At 43.0% G+C, this 25,778-nt stretch overlaps 4 protein-coding genes and 1 non-coding gene across 9 annotated transcripts in view; all 5 read right to left on the bottom strand.

Annotated features, from left to right (window-relative positions):
- The window catches only part of LOC116399156 (pentraxin fusion protein-like), a 10,076-nt gene extending 9,596 nt beyond the window's left edge, over positions 1-480 (bottom strand). Inside the window, exon 1 of the mRNA XM_031876089.1 lies at positions 459-480. The gene's annotated coding sequence lies outside the window, so the exon portion shown is untranslated. The remainder of the gene's footprint in view (positions 1-458) is intronic.
- Positions 7-7,661, bottom strand: zhx1 (zinc fingers and homeoboxes 1). The gene is made up of 8 exons (XM_031876087.1): positions 6,312-7,661; positions 5,041-5,382; positions 4,481-4,935; positions 3,920-4,126; positions 3,527-3,742; positions 2,487-2,651; positions 1,016-2,239; positions 7-686 (listed from the first exon to the last, which is right to left on the bottom strand). Exons 2-8 carry the CDS (start codon positions 5,261-5,263, stop codon positions 405-407), a joined length of 2,772 nt encoding a protein of 923 aa, XP_031731947.1. The 5' UTR covers positions 5,264-5,382; positions 6,312-7,661; the 3' UTR covers positions 7-404.
- An 86-nt stretch (positions 7,662-7,747) lies between these two features.
- On the bottom strand, positions 7,748-21,170 carry atad2 (ATPase family AAA domain containing 2). Of its 5 annotated transcripts, none has more exons than XM_031876081.1 (30): positions 20,512-21,170; positions 19,656-19,810; positions 19,310-19,365; positions 18,993-19,164; positions 18,711-18,798; positions 18,475-18,559; positions 18,131-18,307; positions 17,576-17,687; positions 17,305-17,319; positions 16,721-16,822; positions 16,193-16,301; positions 15,779-15,894; positions 15,275-15,449; positions 14,978-15,066; positions 14,640-14,799; positions 14,401-14,491; positions 13,921-14,098; positions 13,674-13,810; positions 13,356-13,488; positions 12,849-13,035; positions 11,843-12,028; positions 11,518-11,653; positions 10,830-11,026; positions 10,543-10,702; positions 10,278-10,400; positions 9,758-9,904; positions 8,980-9,672; positions 8,620-8,753; positions 8,289-8,417; positions 7,748-7,948 (listed from the first exon to the last, which is right to left on the bottom strand). In XM_031876081.1, exons 1-30 carry the CDS (start codon positions 20,710-20,712, stop codon positions 7,916-7,918), a joined length of 4,476 nt encoding a protein of 1,491 aa, XP_031731941.1. In that variant the 5' UTR covers positions 20,713-21,170; the 3' UTR covers positions 7,748-7,915. The 5 variants fall into 5 exon arrangements, with proteins under 5 accessions (XP_031731941.1, XP_031731942.1, XP_031731943.1 ...); XM_031876082.1 differs by having other exon boundaries at positions 18,475-18,556; XM_031876083.1 differs by having other exon boundaries at positions 20,518-21,170.
- On the bottom strand, positions 12,548-12,682 carry LOC116399178 (small nucleolar RNA SNORA5). The gene has a single exon (XR_004213809.1). It is a non-coding gene; the product is annotated as a small nucleolar RNA SNORA5 (small nucleolar RNA).
- Positions 21,171-21,274: 104 nt separating the features above from the next.
- psma2a (proteasome 20S subunit alpha 2a) lies at positions 21,275-25,565 on the bottom strand. Its single transcript, XM_031876092.1, has 8 exons — positions 25,487-25,565; positions 24,902-24,978; positions 24,489-24,621; positions 24,077-24,199; positions 23,895-23,976; positions 23,425-23,498; positions 22,321-22,378; positions 21,275-22,229 (listed from the first exon to the last, which is right to left on the bottom strand). The coding sequence occupies exons 1-8, from the start codon at positions 25,525-25,527 to the stop codon at positions 22,113-22,115; spliced, it is 705 nt and encodes a 234-aa protein (XP_031731952.1). The 5' UTR covers positions 25,528-25,565; the 3' UTR covers positions 21,275-22,112.
- Positions 25,566-25,778: the final 213 nt, after the last annotated feature.

Below are 25,778 nucleotides of genomic sequence, written 5' to 3'. Positions count from 1 at the left end.
GGGGTATCTAATCACAACAGATTTCATCTTCAGCTTGAAGATTGCACTTTATGGTATTCCTTTTGTCAAAATATTGTGTAACTTTTTCTTTAGCTTTATCAAAGCAAGGTCTCTTAGGGTTTTTGAAAAATTCCTTCTTTACCATGATTCTTGTCTTAACTGTTATACATTACTTACAGTAAATAATAGAAGTATAGCGAGAGTGAGCTAAAGCTAATAGTCCATATGTTAGTCTCATGTGGACGTGATGTGAGAAATAGTTTGAAAATACAGCGAATTATTGTTGCAAATGAGTAGAAATCAGCGGCAAAAAGACTCGGTTTAGCTACCTGTCTTCCAGCATTGATCATACCACTATTTCTCTTGTAACATTCCGTAATGTTTCACCGTGTTTTCCACAATCATTAGTCTTCAGAGACTGTCAAGGATTTCCTGACGCTACGTGACGGCTCCCAAACCTCACTGTCGTCCGTATCGTCACCGCCGTCCTCCTCTTCATCTCCTTCATCGTCATCCTCGTCTCCCATTCCTGTGCCGGTCTGCTCCTCGTTGGCCACAGACACCTCTCCCTGCGTCTCCGCTCCCTCTCCAGCTTCGCCTGCATCCGTCCTTCCTGCAGCCGCCTCCACGAAGGGATCGGCCCCCGTGTCCAAGCGTCGCTGGACCTCGGCAAACCACTCCCTCACCTTTGGACGGAGGGAGAAATGCATCAACTGTGTGATGACTGCACAGCTCTAGCGAACATTGAGGACACCAAAGGACACATATTACACATTTCTGATTCGTCAAGCACTTTTGCCATAGTTTGCCATGTTAGCGCCAAAAGCTGCAATCCGCCGGCTCAGCCATTGCCATGTTGAAAGCCGTTGAAAGACAATTCAAAAATCCCGTATATTGCATCATAAACATTTGTTTGTTTGAGGCAAAATATTAAATAAATCTAAATATTAAGTATTTAGTGCCAAATGGAAGCTGCTTGACATCCTCACATCCCAATGAAAAAGCATGTAATTACCTGTTCGTAGCTCATGTTGGTCTTGGTGACGAGCTCATCCAGGTCTTGCTCATTGAGGAAATGGTGCTTCATGTAGTACTCCTTCAGAATCTCCCTCCCAGTCTTGAACTTCTTTGGCGGGGGAGATCTATCGACATCTGCACTGGAGGAGGCGGACCTTCTTGGCTGCCTTCTGGTTCGGGACCGCCCCCACCCACGATTTCGGCCGCGTCTTTTTCGACCGGTGCTGCTGCTGCTGCTTCCCATTTTATTGCCTCCTCCGCCATTTGGCCCTTCGACGTTGCCACTTTGGTACTGGAAGAACCATTTCAGGTTACTGTTCTTCCATGAGTACCGGGAGTCCCCGAACCAGCTGACTATGTAGGACCGAAGGAGGCCGCTCTCTTCGGCCAGCTGGTCGTACTCTTCTGGTGTGGGCCACTGGGTCCGCACAAAGGCACTTTTGAGAATATGGAGCTGCTCTGGAGTCTTTTTACTCTTATCTTTCATGTCTTTGTTGCTGCTGGTGGGCAGCTGCTTACTGCGACCGCCGGGAGGTGTCTGACTACCTTTACGAGAAGAAGAGGCAGAAGGATAAGAAGAAATGCCTCCTCCTCCTCCTCTCGCTCCGTCTGCCTCCATCTTCCCTCCCTCTGAAGAATCCGGGGAGGAAGTACTGGCAGAAGGCATTTTTCGTCTCTCAGTGAACCAGGCATCAATCTCCCTCCGGGTCAGTTTAGTCTCTGTCCTCAGGCGGCTCAGTTCTTCATCTGATGGGATGCTGTTCTTCTCAAAACTTTCCTCCAGCACCACCAGCTGCTCCGGAGTCTTCTCCTTAAACTTCTGCAGAGTAAAATCTGGGAACGGATTCCATGTTTTGGGCCGCGTCTCCTTGTCCTTCACAGGCGGAGTGCGTGGAGGATGGGGAGATGTGGGGGTCTCATCGCTTGAGTCGATAATAATGGTGGTGCTGGCATTGTTGTTACCATAGCTGCCACCTCCTCTGCCCCCTCCGTCATGGAAAACAATGACATGGCTGTTCTTGGAGTTGCGCTGGTTGTACCTGGTGTCACTGAACCATTTCTTGATCTCTCCCTTTGTGAGGTTGGTGACATTCATCAGCCGGGAAATTTCTGCGTCAGTGACGAAGTGGTTCTTCAGGTAGCTGGCTTTCAGTTCCGCCAGCTGCTCTTTGGACTTTTTGGGCCGCAAACCGAATGCGTCAGCGCTGAGGGCCGAGTTCTCCTTAGAAAGGGGAGGGGAGATGTATATGTTAAATATGGGTTTCTTTCTACAGGGCCATTTCGCATACACGGGTACCAAATACCTGCTAGGACGAAGACAAAATGGCTACAGATGAGTTCAGACACACATTACATACAACTGATAGAGACACAATGTTGTAATTGTATGCATTGACTGAGGTCAAAACATTACTTACCTACAGAAATGTAATATTTGCCCGAAAGGCAGCACGCAGATCTGTGCCTACCTGTGGAGATAGAGAGGGAGGCTGGATGGTGGTAGCCCGTTTCAGCTCACTGTTTGTTGGGGTGGGCTGGCAGGAAACTCTGCTGGAGCTCTGGGACTGGCTGGGCAGCCCTGCCACTGTCAGAGTGATGGGACTGGTCACTGGAAGGTGCCCCCCTGGGCCGACCTTAACAGAGTCAGAAAAATAATGACACGGAGAATGTGAGGATGAGACGGATCGCAAGACCGGAACATATTTGTAGTTTAACGTGACCGCAGGCATTATCTACCTAAAACCCTAAAACCGGTTTTCGGTCATAATATTTCCATGTACTTGTATCACTGCACTTACATTTCCTTTCTCTTCTAATTTGTAAAATATGAGTCTGAGTTAACTATATAAAGTATATGATTTGTATTGGCCAGCCCTACTGCAAGATCATTCACATTAAACTAGAGAAACATCACAAAAGACTACTCATATCTACTAACAGTGAATCTGGTCAGCATTTTATGACCATTAATAGCCTGGTAAAATAATTAATAAAGAGATACATGGGCAACTATTAGATACATAAATAGATATACACTTTATCTCAGACTCAGGGTCCAGATATTCACACCATGTTCATGAAAACATAATTTATGCAAAGAAAAAGCAACCAAAGAAAATGTTTACTTCCACAGCTCAGGGAACATCGCTGACAGCAGTGTATCCTCCATATGTGATCTATTAAGGCTTTACTCTTAAGGCATTGCTGCCTGTTTAAACTGGTTCAATATATTTGAGGAAAGGTGTCAGACATATAGCAAGTAGGAAAAGTCAAAGTCATGTCCAATCAAAAATATCAACAGTCACATTGTTTCAAGTTAAATCAAATTCACACCAGGCTGACATGTCAAATGAAACCAGCCGAAACAAAGTCTAATAAAACCAAAGCAGGCGATCCAAGCCGGTTTCACTGAAAGCATTTCAGACCAGTCTGAAGGTAACTGGGTTCAAGACAGGGTAGGTCAAAGCCGAGTCCAGTTCAATATGGCGTGTTTTCTTTCCTTACCTACCTGTGTGAACACCAGGCCGGGCTGGCCCACTATCTGGCAGGTCTGAAGGATGGACTGCAGGCCGTTGGCAGCGGCTGAGAGCTGATGAGCCGGTATGACGGTGATGGTCTGAGGCACGGTGTGCACCGTGCCGTTAAACTGTTTCCTCCTGGCCTCCTCAACTTCTTCAGGAGTCCAGCTCACGCCGTGCTTCAGCCGCTGGGCTGAGAACCACACCTGGGTGGAGATCGAGTACATTTGACTCCACCATTTACAAAATGAGCAAAAAGGCAATATTAAATCGACTTACATTCTCTTAACTAAATAAATATACGGTGTAAGGAGCTTCTGTTTGTAGCTTTATGATGTAAAAGACGGGGGTGAACACAACATACTTTGTCACCTTTCACCTACCTTGATCTGCTCCTCTGTGAACTGTGTCTGCGCTGCCAGGCTGCTGATCTCGGCCATGGAGGGGTAAGGGAACTTCTTGTATGTGCTGCCCAGCAGGGGGTTGGTGTCCATAGCCGCACTGTAGGATGGTATGCTGCTGAGGGGAATCATCAGCTGAGACTGAGCTGCTGCTGCTGCACTCTGCTGGGCCTGGAAAGCAGAAAGCACCTGAAATAAAGGAAGAGACAGGGAGGAGATTAAGAAAAGTCTGGACTGATAATGCTACGTAGTGGCAAAATAAAAAGAAATTTTAAACTGACAGCTCGAGCTCTGTTTGGCAAGCTGTTGTCCTGCCAAAGGGTCTCTGTACAAGACAAGGAAGTTTACATCTAACCTCTCTGTTGAGGATATTTAACATTATGGCCACCAATTACCCACAGCCTACCGTCGCATTTAGGAGTGCAGGCTACTGTTTAGTTTAGAAACATGCATTAATCTTTCACAGATAGGGGTATTGGAGTATTCTTACACACCAGCTGCTGTAATGAGTCGTGGAAACTCTTGTCTAAGAAGACTTTCTACCTGTGCCAGGCCAGCAGGCAGAACTGCGGGGTTTAAAGTGGCTGCTTTCCTCTGCTGCTCTGAGTACGGGCTGACCAGCAAGCCGCCTCCCCCGAGCTTCATGGCGTCGTGCAGCAGCATCTCCACGGGCGTCATTGGCCCGAGAGGAGCTTCGATGGGCTCCTGATCTCCCTCAACCTCTCCCTTGCGATCCCTTCCAAAACCCTCAACCGCCTCGTCTGTGGATTTTAAGGAAACAGCGATCCTTTTGGGTTCAGATTTGGTCTTCATCCTCATAATGGGGGTCTTGCTGAGGGAAATGGCCGCAATCGCTGCAGGGTCTGCGCCTCCCTCTTCGGGTGTATCACACTGTTGCTCCTGGTCACTGCTCAGATCCTCAGGAGGGTTCGTAGCGCTGCGCTTCAGGGAGGGAGCAAGGACTTCGCTGTCTTCTACAGTGGAGACACTGGGCTCATCTGTGATTATAATAATACATTCATTGACACAGGTTATGTATATGTCCAGCTAACAAAGGGCCATTGTTGTCTACACACGGGAGAATAAGCCAAACAGAATCGTACCTGTATCTGGAGGGGTGGGCACGACCACTACTGCCTGATCCAGCTCCTCTGCAGTCGGCCCCTCCTCTGCTCCCTCTTTAACCTTTCCCTCCTCCTCCTCCTCCTCCTCCTCCTCCTCCTCCTCCTCCTCTGCCTCTTCCTCCTTTGTCCTTTCTGTTTTCTCCTCCACCACTTCAGAGGGCAGCACCATGCAAGGTGTGGTCGATTTCCGGCGGCTTGACATTGTCAAAGCACACTCTGTTTACTTCTACTCACGGTAAAGAAGATCTGGGACAGAAGTGTCGAGGCTCACATGTCTTACGTGGTTGTGTTCACATGCAAGAGTCCTTGATTTACGTACTTCTGGTGGAGGAAACCAAACAAATATGCAAATGTCATAGAAGGGAGAAGTGTTATTCTCAGATACTTCTTTCATAGATAGCAAACTCTCAAATGCTCCTTTTGGTGATTGGCCGTACGCAGCTCCTGTGGTGTTATAAGTCGTATAAAAATCCGCTTCACGTCTGTGGGGACTAGTTTTCCCTTTCTGCTTCCTATGTGTAGAAATTGTATACCTTTAGGAAATATGCGTCACTTAGACAAAGGAGGTATTTTAAAGCTAAAACTGTACATCTGAATATCTTTGAACTGTTGGTTAGACACAACAAGCAATGTGAAGATGTGTCCTTTGGGCTCTGTCTATTTTTACATCGTATGCAGCAGAGTTTTATAAAATCCTAAAACAATATTCCACATGGACATGAACTTTAATACTGACTTGTCGCCCAAACCTTCATTCAATATGTATCACAAGGCAAACCCACAAAAAGACAGGTAATTGATATTCCAACACTAGCAGGGCCCCAAATTATATCACTGATTAATTCAACCAACACCAGGATATGCTTTACATTTTCTAACTAACGTTACACATTGTCTGGTAACTGTTAATGTTTGATTTCAGTCTTCAAGACAGCCCAGCAGTATGCCTGAGGATCATTGGTGCTGGTGAAGTCTGTTAAATAGATTGCACAGTGGTAACAATAACGTTATTAACTGTGTGTACTCTATGCTGTGCTGCCATCGTGAGATTAGGATTAACAGTTAGCACATCAATAACAATTTGGAGATGTGCGCTAGCTAAACCAAATGATTAAAGTAACGTTATTAAATTAAAATAAGAGGACATCTAATCTAGCTATGAGGCATCTAGCATGTATGTGAGGTGGGCCAACTAGCCGGTGTTAGCCGGGGCAGTCATCACTATTGATCATGTCTGGCGGTAAACTTACTGGAACTACTGAAACGTGCACTGTGTTGCTACCAGGCGGTCCAGGCGAGAAGTGATTCCCTGAGAGCTTCGGGTTCAGTCTGTCGGTGTCTCTCCTTCTCCCGGTGAACCATCAGCCGCAGCCGGGCCGGTACTCGGTACAGTAGCTAGCTAGCGTTTACGTTTTTGGGGCTTGCGGGTCTCCAAAACCCAGCGGAGGGAGGCAGACAGACGGGCAGACAGACAGACAGACGGACCGGTCTATCGGCTACGTCTCCGTCTGCAGATGCTGGAAACACCGGACATCTCTCACCTCTTTCAGGTTATGTTGTGCCCGAGTCGCGCCTTTGTTAAAGTTATAGTCAAAACACGGTAGTCACAGTCATCGGGTGGCCGTTGTACTGCGTTAGCTTGCTGACCTAATTCTGATATTTTTTTTAACGGCAGATTTTTTTTTAATGATCTAGGCGTCATCATTCAATGTGATACGTCCTGACGTCATTCCTCGGCGACTCTCGGTGCTCTAACAATTTAGGAAATCTGGCAAAAATATACAATATTTTACTATTAGGAGGTTGCTCGAGCAATGCGTTGCCTAGAAAAAGCCACGTGTTATCGAATGTTGTTTAAAACGGAGACTCGTCCGTTCCCCGACCGGGCTGTCTGCCAACGTGTCCTGACATGACCTGTCAGGGTAGAATAAGAAGCCATTTGAGGACGACACTGACTTCACTGTTTCTTCTCCGGACACTTGATCACATCTTTTGTTGCAGTTCAGACATTTCTGTTAATTTCAACCGCTTGCTCCCACACGTATATATTAATACCTGCGCATAAATAAAACGCAATTATAGATAGCTGACTTTGTAGGTAGATCATTTCAAAGTCAAATCTATTTGGATCCCCCTGCTACTAAAAACGATCAACACGGGAGATGAACTAACACAGGAAGATGTTATTACTAGGGTGTAAATGGAACTGGTATTTCCCAAATGCAGTGAAAATGGACGTCAGACAAGGACACAATCTATGGCTGATAGAAAACTGGGATTTACTGCACACTTTTTGAGTAACAGTTTATTATTGCATTTCCATTAAGCTGGGAACATGTCAAAAATGATGCAGCAGATGCAGATATATTCTGATGTTTAGTCTCTAAATGGGTGAGACTTCAAGAAGCCTGGATCCTACACTTCCCATAATGCAACTTTATAGTATCTTGTTGGACCCTCCCATGCAACAGGCTCATACCAGACGCCCAGTTTATAACACAGGCTTTTAAAACGTTACAATGTGTGGTCCCTGTGCACAAAACAAGATAACTCAAGTGATTCTTCCGGGATGACATCTTGACACTTTCTAATACAAATCCTCCACACACTGTGGTGGTCTGGTGAATGAGGGTTTGCTAAAAGTTTCAGCAAAGGTGATGTGATGAGCACACAAAAAGTCACACCATTTAGAGGAAACCCATTTAATTAAATATAAACAAAAGAGGTACTACAAACATGTAGCTAACACACAAATAAAGGTGCCTGTAGATTTCTATGAAAATAGAAACAATGTATATTTACATAGCTGAGGATTATGAGCATGTGTATACAAAAATATCTTCCTGTAGAAAAGTCAACAGAAGTCTTCAATCTCTTGTTTCAACTCCTAATCAAATGAGAAGAGCAGGAAAGGACAAAGGATTAGAAACAATAAAGTAGGTCAGGCAAAAGTAACCATCTACTGTATGTTAATAGTATAAGATATTAATTTAATTAATACTGAATAACAATGGCAATATTCTATGTTACGGTAGTTATTACATTTCACTCCTCTTAGATACCATTGCGATGATAAAACACGACAAGCCTCCTTTACCGCAGACATTTATTACACATCATCATTGAGGTTATTAGTTAGTTAGACATGTGCCCTTCTTGCTATGACAAGTCAGAATATCTCCAGTAAAAAAGGCTACATCTGCTCATCAGTGCAGTCCAATACTAACCTGTAGTAGTGAAGTTTTGTTGTAGTCTCGTCTGTGTCTATAGACGCTCTGGCAGAGCAGAGCATAGAGTTTCTCCAGCTTGTCGACCTCATACCCTTCAGTCTTGATCACTACTCTCTCCAGCAGCTCCTGAAGAAATGAGGACGAAAGGCAAGAGAAAGAGGAATGACATCCAGATTACCTTTTTAGTTGTCAAAAAGAAAAGGATGATGCAAAGTATCCATGTGTCTTCATCCGTTTATAAAGGCTTCTATGAATAAGGTCAAGATGAAGAAAATCCATCTGACCACGAACTATAAAAAGTCTAAAGAATAAGCCACATATCCCACACCTGTAATTTGTCTCTGTCCACCACCAGAGGAGGAGTTTCCTGGTGCAGGATCTGCAGAGCTTTGTCCACATCGACCACCTGCTGCTGCAGCACAGCTCTCTTTAGAGCTCGAGTTATGCGCCTCACGCACCTCTCTGAGACACAGAAAACATGCAGAGTGTTTAGACCAGTGTAATAGATGACAGTCTGCTGACACAACCACACTGAAACACTGGGGTTAGAAGTTACTATCTCTAGAAACACCACTGACTTTCATTAGCTAGAGTTTTTGTGGAGGTCTGCATTACCCTAAATATTTCTCTACACTTTAGGTTAAAGAGCCAAGCTTTAAGTGCAAGTAAGATGGTGTTAATATCAAACCTGCGCCTGTGTCTTCCTCTCCTCCGATAGCTGCAGAGACGTCTGTGGTTGAGGTATCTGTTGCTTCCACCTCAATTGGTTCAGCAGGGCTGTTCTGCTCTGCCGCCTCGACAGTAACTACTTTGTTGTTCCTGTCGTCTGCCTGTGTTACAGTTGGACATTTCTCAGTTTCACCGCTCTCCTCTGTGTTGGATTGCCCCTGGGTATCTTGTTCTGTCTCAGTGTGGCTGTCCTTATTAGTGTTAACTGAAATGGTTTCACCGTTGTCATTTCGTGCCTTTGTCAACATTTTGTTTTCCTCCGACTGTCCTGGTTGATCTGTGACAACTTCATCCACCCTTTCTATTTCATTCTGTGTCTGGTCGTCATTTTCTGCTTTCCCCGTGTCACACTGGGTAAGCATATCATCAGCAGCTCGACTGTCCCGTTCCTTCACAGTGGGCCCAAAGCTACCTTCCTGGGCCGGTGAAGGCCCCGACTCTATATCAACCACCATCTGATCCTCCTCTCCTCCAGTCCCCTCGTCACACTCTGCTCCTCCTCCCTGCTCAACCTCCTCGTCCTCGTCGTCCCCATCTTCCTCATCAGACCCCACGTGTGCTTCATCTCTGGACATGTGAGGAGAGCAGGATGACTTCTTCTTTGGATATAAGCCAGTAGACCAACGACTCTTTCGCCTTTTCTTCTTCTGGGCTGCAGGAACAAAAGACGTTAAAAGGACTATCACACAAATATTTTAAGTAAATAATTTTATTTAGTTATCTACAGTAATTTTTACTTGTGTTTTTAGGCTTTGTAACAGCAGAGGCACTTGTGTTGGGAGTGACCGTAGCGGTGGGTCTAGCCGGCTCTCTTTGCGGGGTTATGTCAGTGATCTTGGGAAGGACGTGGTAGAAGGAGGGAGCAAACTGGGCAGTGGAGCACTCTGAGGTAGTCAAAAAATAATTCAATTTACACCTTTGTGACACACTATTCATTCTGAAAATGTACAAATTCATACTTGAAGAGAAATGGGTGAGAAATGCACGCAAGCTCAAGTTATTTCTATGAGAAGTCGAGTGACTCAATGACAAAATAAGTGAGGAGGGAAACAGAGTATAGTAGTATCAAATTAAAAGCATAAACTCAGTGCGGGATTCTTCATAAAAAGGTTTTCAAATCATCCGCTAGGTTTTGGCCACTGAGCCGAGTCAGTCAGCGGCTAACCTTGAGGCAAGGACACGGTTAATTAAGTTAATCACATTTGTCTTCCAACTACACGCCTGCACACACACACACCAATACAAAACAGCCTTTACCTCTTGTGCTGCGTGACGCTTTGGTCTCCACACAAATCTTCTCAAAATCTTCATCCAGTTCATCTTTGATGATGGCATGGACGGTGTCCTTCAATGCACATGCTCTGTGGCGGATCTGGCGGTCTGAAGGAAACACACAAAAGAGCAACACTGCAACTTCTATGTTCAAACAGTTCGTATTACACTTGTCGGTTATTTTGAGTATTAATACGGCTATGCTTCTGTGAGGATGGTGAGTATGTTTTTTGCTGATCACTGTGTGTACCTGAGGGGACCTTGTCTGGGTTGTATTCGAGGGCATTCTGCCAGATGAGATCCACGTCATGGAGGAACTCTTTCACCGTCCCATACTGATGGAGGTCGATCTTAGAGAGAACCGTTGACAGGTCCATGGGCGTCTTGATCACCTCAGCGTAATCTGGCACCTAAAACACATGACAAAGAGGCTGCTCTGAGTACAACGGTGGGGCAAAGGGATGAAACTGAACACTGGATAGTAGAGCTTTAAAAGGGAATATGAAATGAGACAATAGAATGTAATAGCACAGCTACCTCCTCTAAAACCACAGGCTTTGTAAAAGCCTTGAAACGTTTGTCCAATGACAGGCGGTTGGTGACATCCCGCAGGAAGAGGCGGAGATCCCTGAGGGTGTCTTCTTCATGCTCCTCCAGTCTCCGGGTCTCCTCTTCTGTCAGCTGACGTGGGGGAGGTGGAGCGGCGACAGGAAGCACCTCCAATGCATTGAGTACTTCAGAAAGTGGAATGATGATAGATGTGAATGTAACCAACATAGTTCAACACATCACTCAACATTAATATCATACAGACTTTCAGTGTGCAGCCATCTTCCACCTGAATTGCTTTTTTTTTTGCTCTAGTCGGGCTGGATGTGAATACCAGCATGTTCTTTTTCACCCCCAAAAATCCCTGACACAAATTATCTTCTGTTCCGTTTTGTTGCCCATCTTCCCATTTTCTCTCTCCATCCATGGCAGGTTTAATGAACATTTTTCAGGCATTTTTTAAAGCTAATAGGTGTAATGGGTCCATCGCATATCAACGAAATGTCAAACCTACTCAGCTGTGCTGACAAACCAAGCTGGTAAAGAAGAAGAAAAAGGATAATATACTTTTCCCCCATAAGAACAAGCATGGACCCTGAACAATGCTATGCTAGCCCTGAGTTTAAGCAGGACTAAAGTCCACTTTAACAATAGATCACACAGTCATATTTCTCACCAGCTTTCTTTTTTGATGCAGGGGCCTTGGCCGCCTGATTGAGGATTAGATCCTCAAAGAAGTTTTTTCTTTCTCTGCTGGTGGGGACCTGGACGTGGAAAACCTCTCCATACTCCACCCGAAACAACTCCTGCACCTGATACAAGAAAAGGGAAAGCAGAGAGAAGACTTATAGAGGAGTATTGTGTCCATCTGTTAGAGAAAATCCTTTTTCAAAAATCAGACTTATTGACATATTATTTTCACACCACAATAATGTATTAAATGATGTGTCCTCATGTATCAACACTCTAAGTCAACAGGACATCACTCCTCGTTTCCATACCTCCATACTGAGTTGGTCATACTCCAGGTTGCACGTAGCCAGAAGCAGTATAGGAGTGAAGGGAGGGATGGAGCTGAGCAGGCTGAGGAAGGTGGCTCTTAAGGCCGGACCCACTGTTTCCCACCACTGTCCGATGTGAGGGATGTACAGGATGCTGGGAGAGGTCCGCTTTGCTTCAACAAAGATCTGCAGAACACATAATACAATAATGAATGGGATGTTTTTTTGTGTGCAAAATCTGGATGTCAACAATTGAGCAAACAGTACAGTTGCTCTTTCACAGAACATGATGGGACGATGAAGGCTAAATCAAAAAGGTATGGTGAGGAAATGAGAGAGTGGAGAGAAGACTGTACAGAGGCCCCACTGGAGACTGAGCTGAAGGAAGTTTCTGGTGAACCTGCATGATTTCATCTGATTTTGCCAGAATCTGACCCGGTGGCACCGATGACAAGCATTTAGAATAACGATATAGAAATAGCCAGCTTCTCGCTGATGGTCTCAGTTACTTGTGTTGGTCATGTAGAGGTATTTTAGAACCACTTAAAAGTTCCTGATAATAACTTTAAGTGAAGTGAAAAAAAAGAAGGAAACATTTCAAGGTTACATATGCTGGTCATAAAAAATAAGCAGCTTCTAGACATCACTTTTGGTAACACGATGGCTCATTCACACCTGCCATCAACATGGCTCTTTCATACAAGTATTTGTCAGTAGTATATATTTATCCCCACTGCCCACAATGTAAGGAGGTGGGGCCCATGAACTACAGTCACTATGGCAGCCATTTTGGCCAGTGAGGTCCACTGAAAAGAACACACTGAATTTGACAAGGCTGCAAAAGTAGAGACTACATCTAGACTACCTCAGTTCTCATGGATCAGGGGCCTGTTTAAACGTTGAGGACCCAATTCTAGGACATGTCATTAGCTGCTAAATGTTCCTAAATATGTACATTAATAATAATTAAACCGTGTATTCTTTTGTATACTGGTGTCTCATTTACCTGAGCACAAGTCTCTTCCGGTGCAGTTGCGCTGGCTCCAAACAGCACGGCCATGTCCAATGTGTACACAGTGAACTTCTCCAGAGCGTGGAGGACAGCAGGAGCCAGGTGGGAGCTCTGACCTGAACCTAGTCTGCCCTCCAACAGCAGCCTGGGACGGTAGGAGGTTGGGTGGTTCAGCACACTCCTACACACCGAGAGATGACACTGAGATGGGTAAGTGGTAGGAAAGGACTCATTCATTAGCCTAAAAGACCTTCAAAAAGATTTGGTTCACTGGGATACCAGACAGCTCGCAGCACTTCTTAAGTAAAGCAAAGATTAAGGGAATAGAAGCGAGACAACTACAAGACCCAAGACCACAAGTGTAAATACAGAAGATACATCAGCAGTGTTTTCCCGTGAATATAACTACGACCAACATTTTGATTGAAAATCATGTGAAACAATATTTCTTAATAAAGACTCCTGCATTAACATTCCTTCCTGAAAAAATGGCTAACAAACCCGTTGAGGCTGAGGAGTCCCTTAACAGCAGGTGTTTGGAGTTGGGAGTGAGAGGTCTGTCCACTGGAGCAGACTTCTGAGTCCTCCTCCTCACTGAACATCAGATCATCCTCAGACACTCGACCGGCCGCACCTGGAAATAAACACACAGTATAGCAGTTACTCCGGATGCCCCGAAAGCTGTTGCCAAATCAACAGTCAATCTGTAATTACTTATGGACAAAGAGGGAATTAATTTGCCCATGAACAGACATGACGAGGGCCAGAATAAACAAATGTGAAACAGAGCAAGAGGAAAAAGCCAAAGCAAGACTGCACCTCGTTCTCTCTTCCTCTTTAAGCCCTGCTCAGCATGCGGGAACAGTCTGATGACAGTCTGGAGGATGTTCTGTAGGGTGGCGCTCAGCAGAGGATGAATGGCAGGTATCAGGGCCTTGGCTGGTGACACTACTGCCCTAAGAATCAAAATTAACATATTTACTTAAGAACCATATTATGCAAGAAGAAGGCACTGAAAATGTAAGCATCCTTTTTACACTTTATTTTCCAGTTAGTTGGGTTATACCTCTGGGCAGCAGGCACCATCTTGGACATGGCGGACATAAAGTCTTTGCTTGTGATAGCGATGGAGTTGACATCAAGCACAAGTTTCTGTGATGAGAAGTAGATTTGTGGGTAGCGACGCCGCAATGCACACAGGGCAGCCTCTGAACAAACTGCCTTAATGTCTGCTCCGCAGTAACCTGGCAAACAAAAACAGACAGTCAGTATACAGTCTGTAGTTGTGGGCGTGTACGAATGTGTGCCAGTGTTTCCTATTGAAATGATCTGAAAGGAGATAAAGAATAGTTTTGGTTCCGAGACGCAGGTTTTGTCCTGGCCTCATACCAGTATCACTTCCAGTAGATGTTGCACTAAAAGAATAAAAATGTCTTTCTCTGATGTGTATCCCAAGTTAAATTAGTGCAATTGTTATTTTTAGCAAGATATGCATTTTTCAAGCTGTTGGACCACTGTTTTTGCCCCCATTATAATGCAAACATACCAACACATGCATCTGCCAATTCTTCCAGAAAGGTGTCGGAGGGCGGTGGAGTCCACTGTCTGGTGTTGATCTTCAGAATGTCCCTTCTCGCCTGCCATACAATAAGATCACAGCAAGTTCATATCCTACATTTCCAAGCTGAAAGGCTTCGACTGTTTTAGCACAAAATCATTTCACATGTCAATTCTCTCTCTATGGTTTAATTTCTGCCAAGCGTTCAAGGCTATCTAGTTTCTCACCTCTCTGTCTGGCAGGCCGAAGAGGAACTCTCTGTCGAAGCGCCCCGGTCTTCTCAGTGCGGGGTCGATGGAGTCCAGTCTGTTTGTAGCTCCTATCACAACAACCTCTCCTCTACAATCTAGTCCATCCATAAGAGCCAACAGGGTCGACACAATGGAACTACACGGAGAGAAAAAGACTTAAGATTACGTTTTCTACCTTGTCAACACTACCTACCGGTGACAAATACAGCAGTGCACAGAGTCAAATTATTTTGGTTTCTTTTTCAACAGTATCATAGTATCCATGAAAAAGTAAGTGAACTCCCAACAACATTAGGGACACGGGTGCTGCTCACCTGTGGATCTGGTCCTGGCGACTCGATCTGACTGGAGCCAAACCATCAATCTCATCAAAGAAGATGATGGACGGACGCATCTGGTACGCCTAGAAACAATTCAATCAGTTGCAGATTGCATTACATTTAGACCCTATACTTGATAATGTGAAGCAATTTACTTAGTTTATCCTAATCTACAAGTGAATGTGTCAAAATCTAGTGAGTTAGCTTGACAACAGGAAGACGGGGAATAAAACGGATAATCTCCATCCATCCCAAAAAGTGTATTGTATGTTGATGAGGAGTTTGGTTTACCTGGTCGAAAAGCAGTCGCAGCTGTCTCTCAGATTCTCCCACCCACTTACTGAGGCAGTCAGCTCCTTTCCTCATGAAGAAGGACACCTTTCTTTCGCCCTGACTGCACTCATTGGCCAGCGCTCTGGCTACGAGGGTTTTCCCTGTGCCTGGAGGACCGTAAAATAGACAGCCCCTAAAGACAAGAGGAAATATGACGAAGAAAAATAGTGGGGATTTTATTAAACAGCCATTACAATCCAACCAAAGTCTTAAGTGGTAGAGAAGAGACTTGACAACCTGAGGGTTAAATAGCTTTAACAAAAATGACAAAGCTCTTTCCACTGATCTGGCAAAAAATTACAACTTGGGATGTTGGGAAAATAACTTCTTTGAAAGCAATAGAGGACATCATACATCTATTCTTTTTGGGTGTTTCTTAAAAAGACATAGTAAATGAGATATTGATTGAATTTACATGAATGTAAAATAAAAGCTTAACCACATAATCACACGTTTGTTTACCTGGGAGGCTGTATCTTGAACCTCTCAAAGACTTCTGGGTAGAGGAGAGGGAACACCACCATTTCCTTCAGCGCTGAGATGTGTTTGCTCAAACCTCCAATGCTTTCAAACCGCACCTGGATGACAAAAGGTGTTCGGTTTAGATTGTTTGCTCAAAATACAACTACTGACTGTACAATAACCCATTTATCAGTGTTGTATTAGCAGGAATACAAGGCTTTGTTTTATATCTTCAGTAATTACCATTCAAAAGGTTACATTCAACTTCATATCTATTCAAACAAATATGGTATTTTTCTCTACTTTGTTATTTTGAAGTGCTATGTGTGTGTGTATACGTTTACGTCGATGCAATATTTACCATCAACTCAACACAGACTCATGGGCAACTCTCTATCTATAGATGCAGCTTACCGTCTTGTCGATGAGCATGGGGTCCACATCAGCGAGGCTGGCTCCAATCTTCATCCTGTCCTTGTGGATACCCAGCAGGTCGTCTTTCACAAGGTTCATCGGCAGACATCTGTAGGAAAAACATAGAAAACAGAAATAGACTTTTAAAAAAATCTAAAATATTATATATTTTTACAATCAACCACAATAAGTCAGTGGTCCTACTCCATCATTGTAAATTATTATAGGAAATAATGAAAGGACAGGACGGTGGGTAATGGAAGCATGTAGGTTGTTATCATTAAGGGAACAAAGAGTAATCAAGCTGGATTTGTTTCTCAAAAGAGTCGTCTATTAATCCAGAGATAAATTAAATAAATAATGACAGTAGACATTTTCTGGTTGAGAATTATACATTTTGTTGACCTATTTTTCAATAGTTACTCTTTAATCCGTCAGTCACCACCTTTGTGTTCCACCCATGTGCTGAAGAACACTTTGTGTCGTCAACCTGTACCTGTACTGTGTGACAGCTACTGCTGTTCTCACCTGTTGACTGATAAGCTCCTGTTCTTACTTCTCCGTCTCTGGAATTTCTCATCGTCTGAAGATGAAGAAGTAGAGTCACTACTGTGGATGGCGTGTCTTCTTCTGCGAAGGCAAAAGAAGCAACGTTATCTCTCGCCCTATCTGAATCATGATGACTATCAGCTTATCAATAACTGACAATCCCGACCAAATTTACATAATGGTTGTTTATTTTTCTTTTAAGCTTATTTTTGTTATGTTGTCCTCAGCAAAAAAAAGAAAAGAATCAACGCTAGTGAGTAGGCACAATACACATAGTCAAAGAAACAAAACAAACATACACAACACTATTACCACTCATTAGTAAGTATTGCAGTTTTCATATATATACACAAATACACAGTAATAACCAACCACTTCAAGTGACATCACCATGCATGACACTGCCTGAACAATACTTAATGTAATAAATCAAGAACACTGGCTAATAGAAAGTCAGCTTTCCAACAACGGGTCTTTCTTTGTTACCAAGTTGACAACAGTGCTAGTAAAGACAGACAGCACTAACTATAAACACCAACATGGACAAGCAGTGAGGGTCTTACCTCTCAGAACTATTCCTGAGGGTGGGATGGAGAGAATCAGAAAAAAAGAGGGAAAAAAATAAATGTTGGGATTGATTTTACATGCAGTAATTCCAGTGGCTACTAGAGACAGCGCTATGACCTACAGCGGTGTGATGGTTGCGATTCTTCAAACAGTATTTCAAAATGTATTCGTCAGAACATCAAGTGTTACTGAGGAAACAGATCCCTTGATAGTAGATGTTTTGTTTCTCAAAGGCTGATGATTGCAGGTGTGTGAGCTCATACTAACCTGTTGGTTCTTCTCCTGGTGTAGGGGCTCCTGGGGGCCGTGGAGCTGAATCTAAACCTGCGTCTGGTAGGAGACGAGTGGTCCTCGAAGTACATGCTGCGCTTCCTGGGCTCTAAGATACAATGACAGACATCATCAAACCCGATAATTTTTATTAAAATGCTAACAGAGGCTTAAGTACAGTAATTAACAGGATGAATTCATTCCAAACAATGATTCAGCTTTCGCAAATGATTCAACAAAGAAAGACCAAGTATTGAATGTCATTTATCCTTTTTCTCCTGTGCCAAATCTGCTTTAAGAGTTCTAAAGACTCATCCAGTTTCTGCATGGATGTATTTGTACCTGCCAAATAGGGGTACGCTAAGATTTTCAATTATGTAATTGAAACCAACTTGAATGCTATCAGTTGTAATATTTGTGGAAACTAAAAACACAAAATAAAAAAACAAACTGGTGGAAATGACCTAACATTTACGACCAACTGTCATTCTCATGCGTTTCCAGAAGCATATCTGCCATTTAAACAATACGATCGAACAACAAATGCAGTACCATCCTGTGGGGCCTGGTAGCGAACCACAGTCTTTCGCTGTCTGAAGTCATAACGCCTCTGATTTTCTTCTTCCTCGTCCTCGCCATCCCCATCTTCTTCCTCCTCCCCTTCCTCCTCATCATTTTCTTCTTGTACATCTTCCCCCTCCTCTTTGTTGTGATCCTCCTCATCCCCTCCTGTGAATTAAGAAAAGAGGTAGAATAAATATTTCAAACAATTCTGCTTTTGATTATGTTACATAGGGATAGCCCATAGAACGTGTCACTCATGTCTGAAGTATGCCCTGCAGTAACTTGAAGACCTCAGGCGTATAATATTCTGAATTAATTTTAGACCATCTTACCGTGGTTCTCTTCCTTGGTGTCTTTAGTCTCCACATCTTTCCTCAGAGACCTGGTCATTCTGGCCCTGGTGTACATACCGAGCTGCTGAGAGGAAACGGGTCAAATGCTGATTCATTCACAGTTTAGAAGCTTGTTCAGCATTATCACACAGCAAAATCACCTGCTGTCAACATAAACACAAGGATCACACAATGCAACATAGAGCTTGAAATGAAAAAAGGATTTTTTTTTTTACCTCTTCTTCATTGTCCCTATCTCTGCTCCTCTTTCTGCGTCTCATCTTCTGCATGTCGTCCATCTTCTGGAGAACAGCTTCAGCAGTGCTGAGAGACAATCAGAGGAAAAAACTATCAGATTTCATCAAAGTTTATCTCTAAAATAAACACCCACAGCCTACTGTGTGTGTATGTCAATATGTTTGTTAGATACTACTTGAGGTAATAGCATCAGCTGTATTTTGAACTGAAGCAGTGAGGTAGGAGCCAAACGAAGCTCGAGTGATTGTTGCTGAACTCACTTGGTGATGAGGCGGTCGTAGAGCACTGACTGGTTACGGGAATCCAGTTTGTATCTGGTGATTCGGGAACTACGTCGCACTGAGCGATCCTCTTCCTCCTCCTCTTCTCGGCTCTGTAGATCAAATCGACTCCTCTTGGGAGTGGATGAGCCCTCCACCTTATCTGGAACATCTGGGGCAACGGAAACAGTTATTGTCAGCTTAGTCGTAGTATAGACCCTCCAAAACACTAAATGCTGCTAAACATGCGTTGTGTGCTATGTCATTTAAGCTCTCCAGTGCTCTTTGTAAAGAAATGACACTGTAGCTAAATGTACCTGCTTGCTGCTTGTCACTGGATGTTTTCCCCTCTCTCTGCAGCCTGGAAGACTTCCTGAAGATAAAAGGAAGCAAAAACATTTAAAATTAATTCCTCATGTATATTCTTATTATGCGAGTGTTTAAAATGTGCACAAATCTTACACTCCCATCAAATTTGATATTGTAAGCATATATTTGGAGAGCCAACGTAAAAAATTTAGAAAATACTCTGAACAATTAATAACATTCAGGTTCCAAAGAATCTTTTGACTCACATTTTGCCACACTAAAAAAAAAAAAAAACAGACACACAAAAGCAGGTTGAGCGCATCAATAACATGAAAGTAAGTGGGCCTGTGTTACCTGAGGCATCCTTCTACAGTGTTGGCTTCATTCACAGGGGAGCTGGTCTTTGGCTCCATGTCAGCAAAAGAGACCTCTAGTTTAACTCTCTGTCCTCGGGTCCTGAGAAAGTGATGAGGTCCACTTCCCTCATCCGGCCTCATATCAGCATGTCCCTGGCACAGAAACATTGTGAGTTTAAAGTTTACTGCATATGTACAACTGATAAGTGTCAGCTTGATTGAATTAGAAATTCAAATTAAACATGGACTGAACTTCTAAGTCTGTGCAAACCTGAAGTGTACAGGATACACATTTAAAAACCAGCTACCACTATGAATCCCTAAAATGTGTACTGACTTAGAAGGAGTGTAAAGTAATTATTATTGAATCCTCAATATTAACAAGTGACATTATCAGTAACCTCATGTCTTTATGTTAATTTGTTTCTATTATGAAGTAACAGTTAACCCTGATACAAAGTTAACAAAAGAATGAATGAACAGACCCCTTACCTCCACAAAAAAACATGAAACACACCCCATTAACAGACACTTATGACATCTAACGTTGAGGCATTTCGCCTATTGACAGTCTAGTAATATAGAGTTATAACATTGGCATATGGCCATGACACTGAACCAAACATTACAATATGAATGGTCTAGCTGTGTCAATAGACATGAGAGTTTGAGGTAAATGTCAGCAGGGACTATAAGTGCTCATGCAAATCATCTGTCGGTAACGTTAAGTGACAAGGTGGCTAGTTAGCTTAGCACGCTAGCAAAAGTAGCACAGCAAAGTTCTGTTCATGGATAATTTATACAATAACTAAATGGTGGTCTAGTTGTTTCACCAGCTGGGTGTTAATGCTCACATTCACCGAGTTGTTCTCCAGACTGCTGAAGCTGTCCTCCAGGGCCTGGGAGGACCGGGTCAGCCGGCCGGACTTCCTCTGCGACGCGGGAATTAGCGACAGAAACTCGGAGCTTGTTTCCAACTCCATCGACCTCCTCTTCGGAGTAGTGGCCATCGGCTGAGCTCCGGTACCGCCGCTGCTGCTGCGTAGTATCACCATCTTGACTCCAAACCGACCGTATACCAGCACGAACCACGGATAACTACCCGCTATTCTGCCTTGAACTGTCCAATGTTTACGGTGCCTCCAACATAGCACAGATAACGGTTTCTAACCACCAGCTGACGAACACGAGCTCCTCACCAAACCGTTGATTTCTGGCGCCACAAACGTCGTCAGAGGTTATGACTTAAGGGGATAAGAGCTGCCGCCAGGAAAGATAGATCTCTTAGCAAAACTGTTAAAGAAGGCCAAATGTTTAAGTGGTTGTATATTTAACTGATTTTAACACAACTACGATGCAGCCCATTTCACTATTTGAGTGCTGTTGTCATTATATCAGTCGTGGTATATTTGTTTATACATAACGTGGGCGGAGGGATACAAATACAATTTGAAAAGGTGTGCCGGTTGATGTTAGAGCGTGTTCTTCTACCAACTACTCTAGCGCGCGCTCATTATGTACACACAAATGATGTACTGAGAGCTTGTGTTTTACACATTTAACGATGAAATTGCTAGAAACTGACTTCCAAATAAAAGCATATTAATTTAAACAGAGTCAATATCAGCTCATCTTTTATTTGAATAAGTGACAGATACCAGAAGAGAAAATACAAACTCTAGAATTGTTTCTAGCCTGAAAAAAAGTACATTGTGTAAAACTGCTGTACAGGCAACCAGATCCTAACTGTAAAATCACAAAGCTTTCCATTGCCTCCTCCCTTTTATTGATGATAATTACTAGTGTTTGAGAGATACTAATGAAATAACTGTTAGCCTCATTACCATGTTAATGTTTTCATTTGTGTTCATCCAAAGGGCATTTGTCACAACGGTTACAAGTAATCATATTTTGAATACATGCGTAAAGCAACAGTGGTCGATTTGTAATCCGATAGCATTGCCTTTGCAACAGTAATGAGAAATAGGAAAATTGAAGGATTCAATGAAAGACTTGAGATTTCACTCATCAGAGGCCACATTCCTGTTCATATGCACAGCAGCCAACTGCCACACGTCACATGTGTTTGACAACAAAGTCAATTACTTATGTGATAAAAATGAGTTTGCCATCTCACAGCAACTAACGGAGTTTGGTCAGTTCAGTTGTGAGTGGACACCACATGAGCTGTGCACATGCACACAAAAGGATGTCATTTCAAGTAAATTAGGTCTGGGCATAATCCTAAACAGGAGGTCTGATTCTACCAGCTCATAATTTAATTAATTAATAATTTGGATTATAGTGAAGTTATAGCCGCTCATGTTTTCAGGACAGAAACACAATGCGGCCAAACTCTCTGAATAACTGGTCTACAATAACGTGACACTGTTGGCTACTGTGCTGTTACGTCTTGAAATGTGGCCAGAGAGCCCCGTCATCAGGGAGGTCATGTTCACGCGATGGCTGCCAGGTAGTCCTTCACCTCCGCTGGGGTGAGTCTTTTGAAGCCGGCCTCGTTACAGATCCCCACCTCAATGTTCTCCTCCGTCATCTGACCCTCAAAACTCTCCTGAAACACAAAGACAGGAGAGTATAAATGACTGATAATAAAATGAGATGGATTCCATACCTCTGGTATATTTTTAGAACAAACATCGTACCTTCAATGTCAAGATGGCTGTGTGGATGGCATCTTCCAACTCCAGATCGTTGTTGTACCTGGAGAACAAAAACAAAGTGGTCATCAAGCAACCTGTGTAGTGTGCATCAAGTAACTATTGTGAGTCCACTGAACCAAACACCTCAACTATGTGCATCCATGGTGAATTGTACATCAGCTATTCACAACCACTGGGCTGCCATCTAGTGGGCAAATGAGGTACTGCATAAATGTTACACAATTGCAGGGTCCTTTACAAAGCTCTATATATATATATATATATTCAAGAATTCTCATTGAAAAAAAACAAAACATCAAATTAAAATGGAATACATAAACGACCAGTTATGTTTAAATATACCACACCAATAACGACACATAATCAGGTAGAGACACAACTATTGTTGCATAGCTAACGTTGGATGCAGTGACCTGTTTTTGAACCTAAAAGTGGTGTGGGTGACAACCCTGCACCAGTAGAAGCTGGTGGGGAGGAATTATGGCCCTGAATACATAACATTTGTATTTATAATGGCAGGCAGTGATGGGTGAGCAGCATATTTATTTTATATTTATCATTATAGCTGACAGAGGTATATTTACAGCTCGCTTTATTATGAAAATTTATTTATTTTTGTCATGTATTTGGCAAGATGGTCGTCAGAATTGGGCCTTAAGTCACAAAAAGTAATTTACTGGGAGCATGCCTCATGAGAATCAGGTCCTATACACCGAGCCTCAAGTAAAACGTCTCATGGTTTTCCAGAAGTGTAGGGAAGAAGTTACCGCCCTGGTTCATCTTCCTTGTGTGACAACTACAAATTAAATTTAACTGGATAGTAAGGCTTCCACACTGGGGCTCTAAATCAATCTGCAGCAACATTGAAAGTGCCTTAAACTGTACAAATAGTTGTTTTATATCAGTTGTGTAAGTCTTTTTTACAACCGAGTTCATATCGATGTGATAGCCATCATAAACATACAGATTGTTGGAGATTGGCCACTGAATGTCAAAAGTACTAATCTCACACATGTATACATTTGCTGTTCGCAAAATAATTTTATTCTTTTCAACAAAAAGATGCTCTTTACTGTAAAATCTTACCTTTTTTCAAGGAATGTTTTTCCATTAACGTAGTTCTTTCCCATGGCGGTGGCTTTCCATGCAAAGTATGCGCCCTGCCAGTCAGAAACACAAAGATAAAAGTTATGCTTCTGTGACGGCCCCGATGCGACCCGGGCCCAGAGCTTCACAGAACATAAAGACCAAAGCTGGAATAAGTGCTGGACACACTCCAAGCAGACAGGATGTACAACGAAATCCAATACTTACAAAAATATATATAACTAACAAGTATTTGGAGTGGGTAACAGCAATTAACCACCCTGACATCTCATGAATATAAAAGTATTAATTTCCATAAGGGGATTGATGAGTAGTATTATTACAGCAAGGCAGGGTTAGTCCGCTGTCAAAGCTCTTTTAATAGAAAATAATAATAAATTTGAGCTGAAAAGAGTAAAGTAATTGAAGACAAACATTATTTAACAAATATGTAAAATAGTACAACATACAGAGGGGTCTGACTGGAACAGGTAGGGGTGGTCTTCATCCCATCCAGCTATCAGCAATGAAACACCAAACGGACGCACCCCACTGGAGAACACACATTAAAGTAAACACAGATTAGATACCAACTATAAGGTGATGTGTCTAGTAGCAATGTGTGTATTAATGCATCTTTGTGAATACTCACCCAGACTGTGTGTACTCCTGCATTACAGAGGCCACTCTCTGGACAAGCTGACCTGTGGGGATTGGCTCCTGGTAAACCAGGAAGTACTGTTGGGCCAACTTCCGGGCTCGTCGCACTAAAACCCTGCAAGGAAGACACAACCAATGAGGTTCAGTAGTCAGACAAACTCTGGTGGCATCTCCTAGATGTCTCACATGCAGAGCCAACAAAGTCCTGAATGATGATATAATATGCAAACCCTCCAAAAATAATAAACCCGATACGGCTTATATTGTCGTTTTATCTGCTTCTGATCAATCAACAAACATCTTCCTCTCTGTAGTGCATTTAAAAACGGTTGGGCATCACACAGATATTGCTTGTCCAAAGTTAAGACACCCGAGATGCTGGTGTTTTGTTTTCACTTCCCCACCTGTAGTCGGGCCCCATGCCGCTGTAGACCATGCCTATGTGTTTGGTGATGGGCTCCACTTTATGGACGCTCTGCTCATCGTACAGAATGGACTTTTGTTTCTTCTCTGTTGCCAGGACAACTCCATTGGAAGCTGAAAATGAAAGAACATCACAACCAGCGTCTTCACATGCCTTCAACTGCTTACGGATTGGCAATACATTAGTTAATGCTAATGAATGCAATTGAGCATAATACAGTATTGTTGCATCCTCTGATAACAATCAGACAAACTAATATGTTATATTTCCTCAATTAATCAAAGCTTCTGAATTCAAAAGTTTGTCACTTCTTTTGTCAGAGATGAAATAATCTTCAAAGGCCCGTGTAGGGTTGTATTTGATCCACTCATCACCAGAAGAACTCCTTCATACCTTTGATGCCGACTGAAGGAGCTCCGGCTGCTACAGCTGCCAGCGCATATTCAATCTGGACCAGTTTGCCAGAAGGGCTGCAGGAAGAAACACATGATGATGATGATGCTGCAGTACTAAGCTGCGAGACGGAATACAATCCACAAAGCTACATGCAAATAATATGTAGTTTATCCCGATTAACACAGACGAAACTGAAAGCAAAAGCTAAAACAACCGACTCATCTGAGCTAATGTGGCTAACGTTAAGCTAACGTTAGGCTACATGTAGCATGTAAACGGGACTTGTTTCGGTCTATTCAGTAAATCGCGCAGAAATGAAAACGATTTGGTGAGATTTTATCATCGCCATTAGAAGAAAAGATTCACTTTAGTGTTTCATTTAGAAACACGTTAGCAACAGTTAGCCGATTCATTCCACTATACCCGCAATGACAGTGCATCGACTACAATGGACCCCAAAAACACTCTTTTTCAAAATGTGAAACAGTGCATACAGTTTATAAAACTGCTGTTTAACAATATCTTCAGAATGAAAGTTTAGATGCTATTTTAAAGTTTCATGGCAATTTTGATCAAGTTTACCTAAATGTGGTGAGGGAGAAACTGTAGCCTCGTTCCGCCATTTTCTTCTTCTTCTTCTACTCTGTGTTGACTGAAGAAGTGTAAATCCACTGTAAGGGTTATACTGCCCCCTAAGATCTGAACACACATCACGTGGACTGCGGAGTGTGTGGGGGGATATTTAAACACCTTATAAATTGAGGAAGCATATAGACAAAGATAGCCAATGCTTATTAACTATATTTACTATTCATAATTATCATTAATAAAGGATACCAATATATAGACAGTGCCAGTAATCTGGTGTTGTTAC

This window comes from Anarrhichthys ocellatus, unplaced genomic scaffold, assembly GCF_004355925.1.
Source record: "Anarrhichthys ocellatus isolate YVR2014 unplaced genomic scaffold, GSC_Weel_1.0 scaffold103, whole genome shotgun sequence".
NCBI classification, from domain to species: Eukaryota; Metazoa; Chordata; class Actinopteri; order Perciformes; family Anarhichadidae; genus Anarrhichthys; species Anarrhichthys ocellatus.
The sequence above is the reverse complement of the archived record's forward strand: the minus strand, read 5'-3'. Positions and strand labels throughout refer to the sequence as shown.

Bases quoted from the DNA above. Each gene is read 5' to 3' on its own strand.
- psma2a (XM_031876092.1), bottom strand. From the start codon at position 25,527: ATGGCGGAACGAGGCTACAGTTTCTCCCTCACCACATTTAG. The intron at 24,979-25,486 runs GTAAACTTGATC...TTCTTCCTGCAG, and splicing joins TTCTCCCTCACCACATTTAG to CCCTTCTGGCAAACTGGTCC. The intron at 23,977-24,076 runs GTGAGTATTCAC...TGTGTTCTCCAG, and splicing joins CAGGAGTACACACAGTCTGG to TGGGGTGCGTCCGTTTGGTG.
- zhx1 (XM_031876087.1), bottom strand. From the start codon at position 5,263: ATGTCAAGCCGCCGGAAATCGACCACACCTTGCATGGTGCTGCCCTCT. The intron at 4,936-5,040 runs GTACGATTCTGT...TTATAATCACAG, and splicing joins GCCCACCCCTCCAGATACAG to ATGAGCCCAGTGTCTCCACT. The intron at 2,240-2,486 runs GTAGGCACAGAT...CCCCTTTCTAAG, and splicing joins CTCCCTCTCTATCTCCACAG to GAGAACTCGGCCCTCAGCGC.
- atad2 (XM_031876081.1), bottom strand. From the start codon at position 20,712: ATGGTGATACTACGCAGCAGCAGCGGCGGTACCGGAGCTCAGCCGATG. The intron at 19,366-19,655 runs GTAACACAGGCC...TTTTATCTTCAG, and splicing joins ACTGTAGAAGGATGCCTCAG to GAAGTCTTCCAGGCTGCAGA. The intron at 13,811-13,920 runs GTATAACCCAAC...TTTGATTCTTAG, and splicing joins ATGGTGCCTGCTGCCCAGAG to GGCAGTAGTGTCACCAGCCA.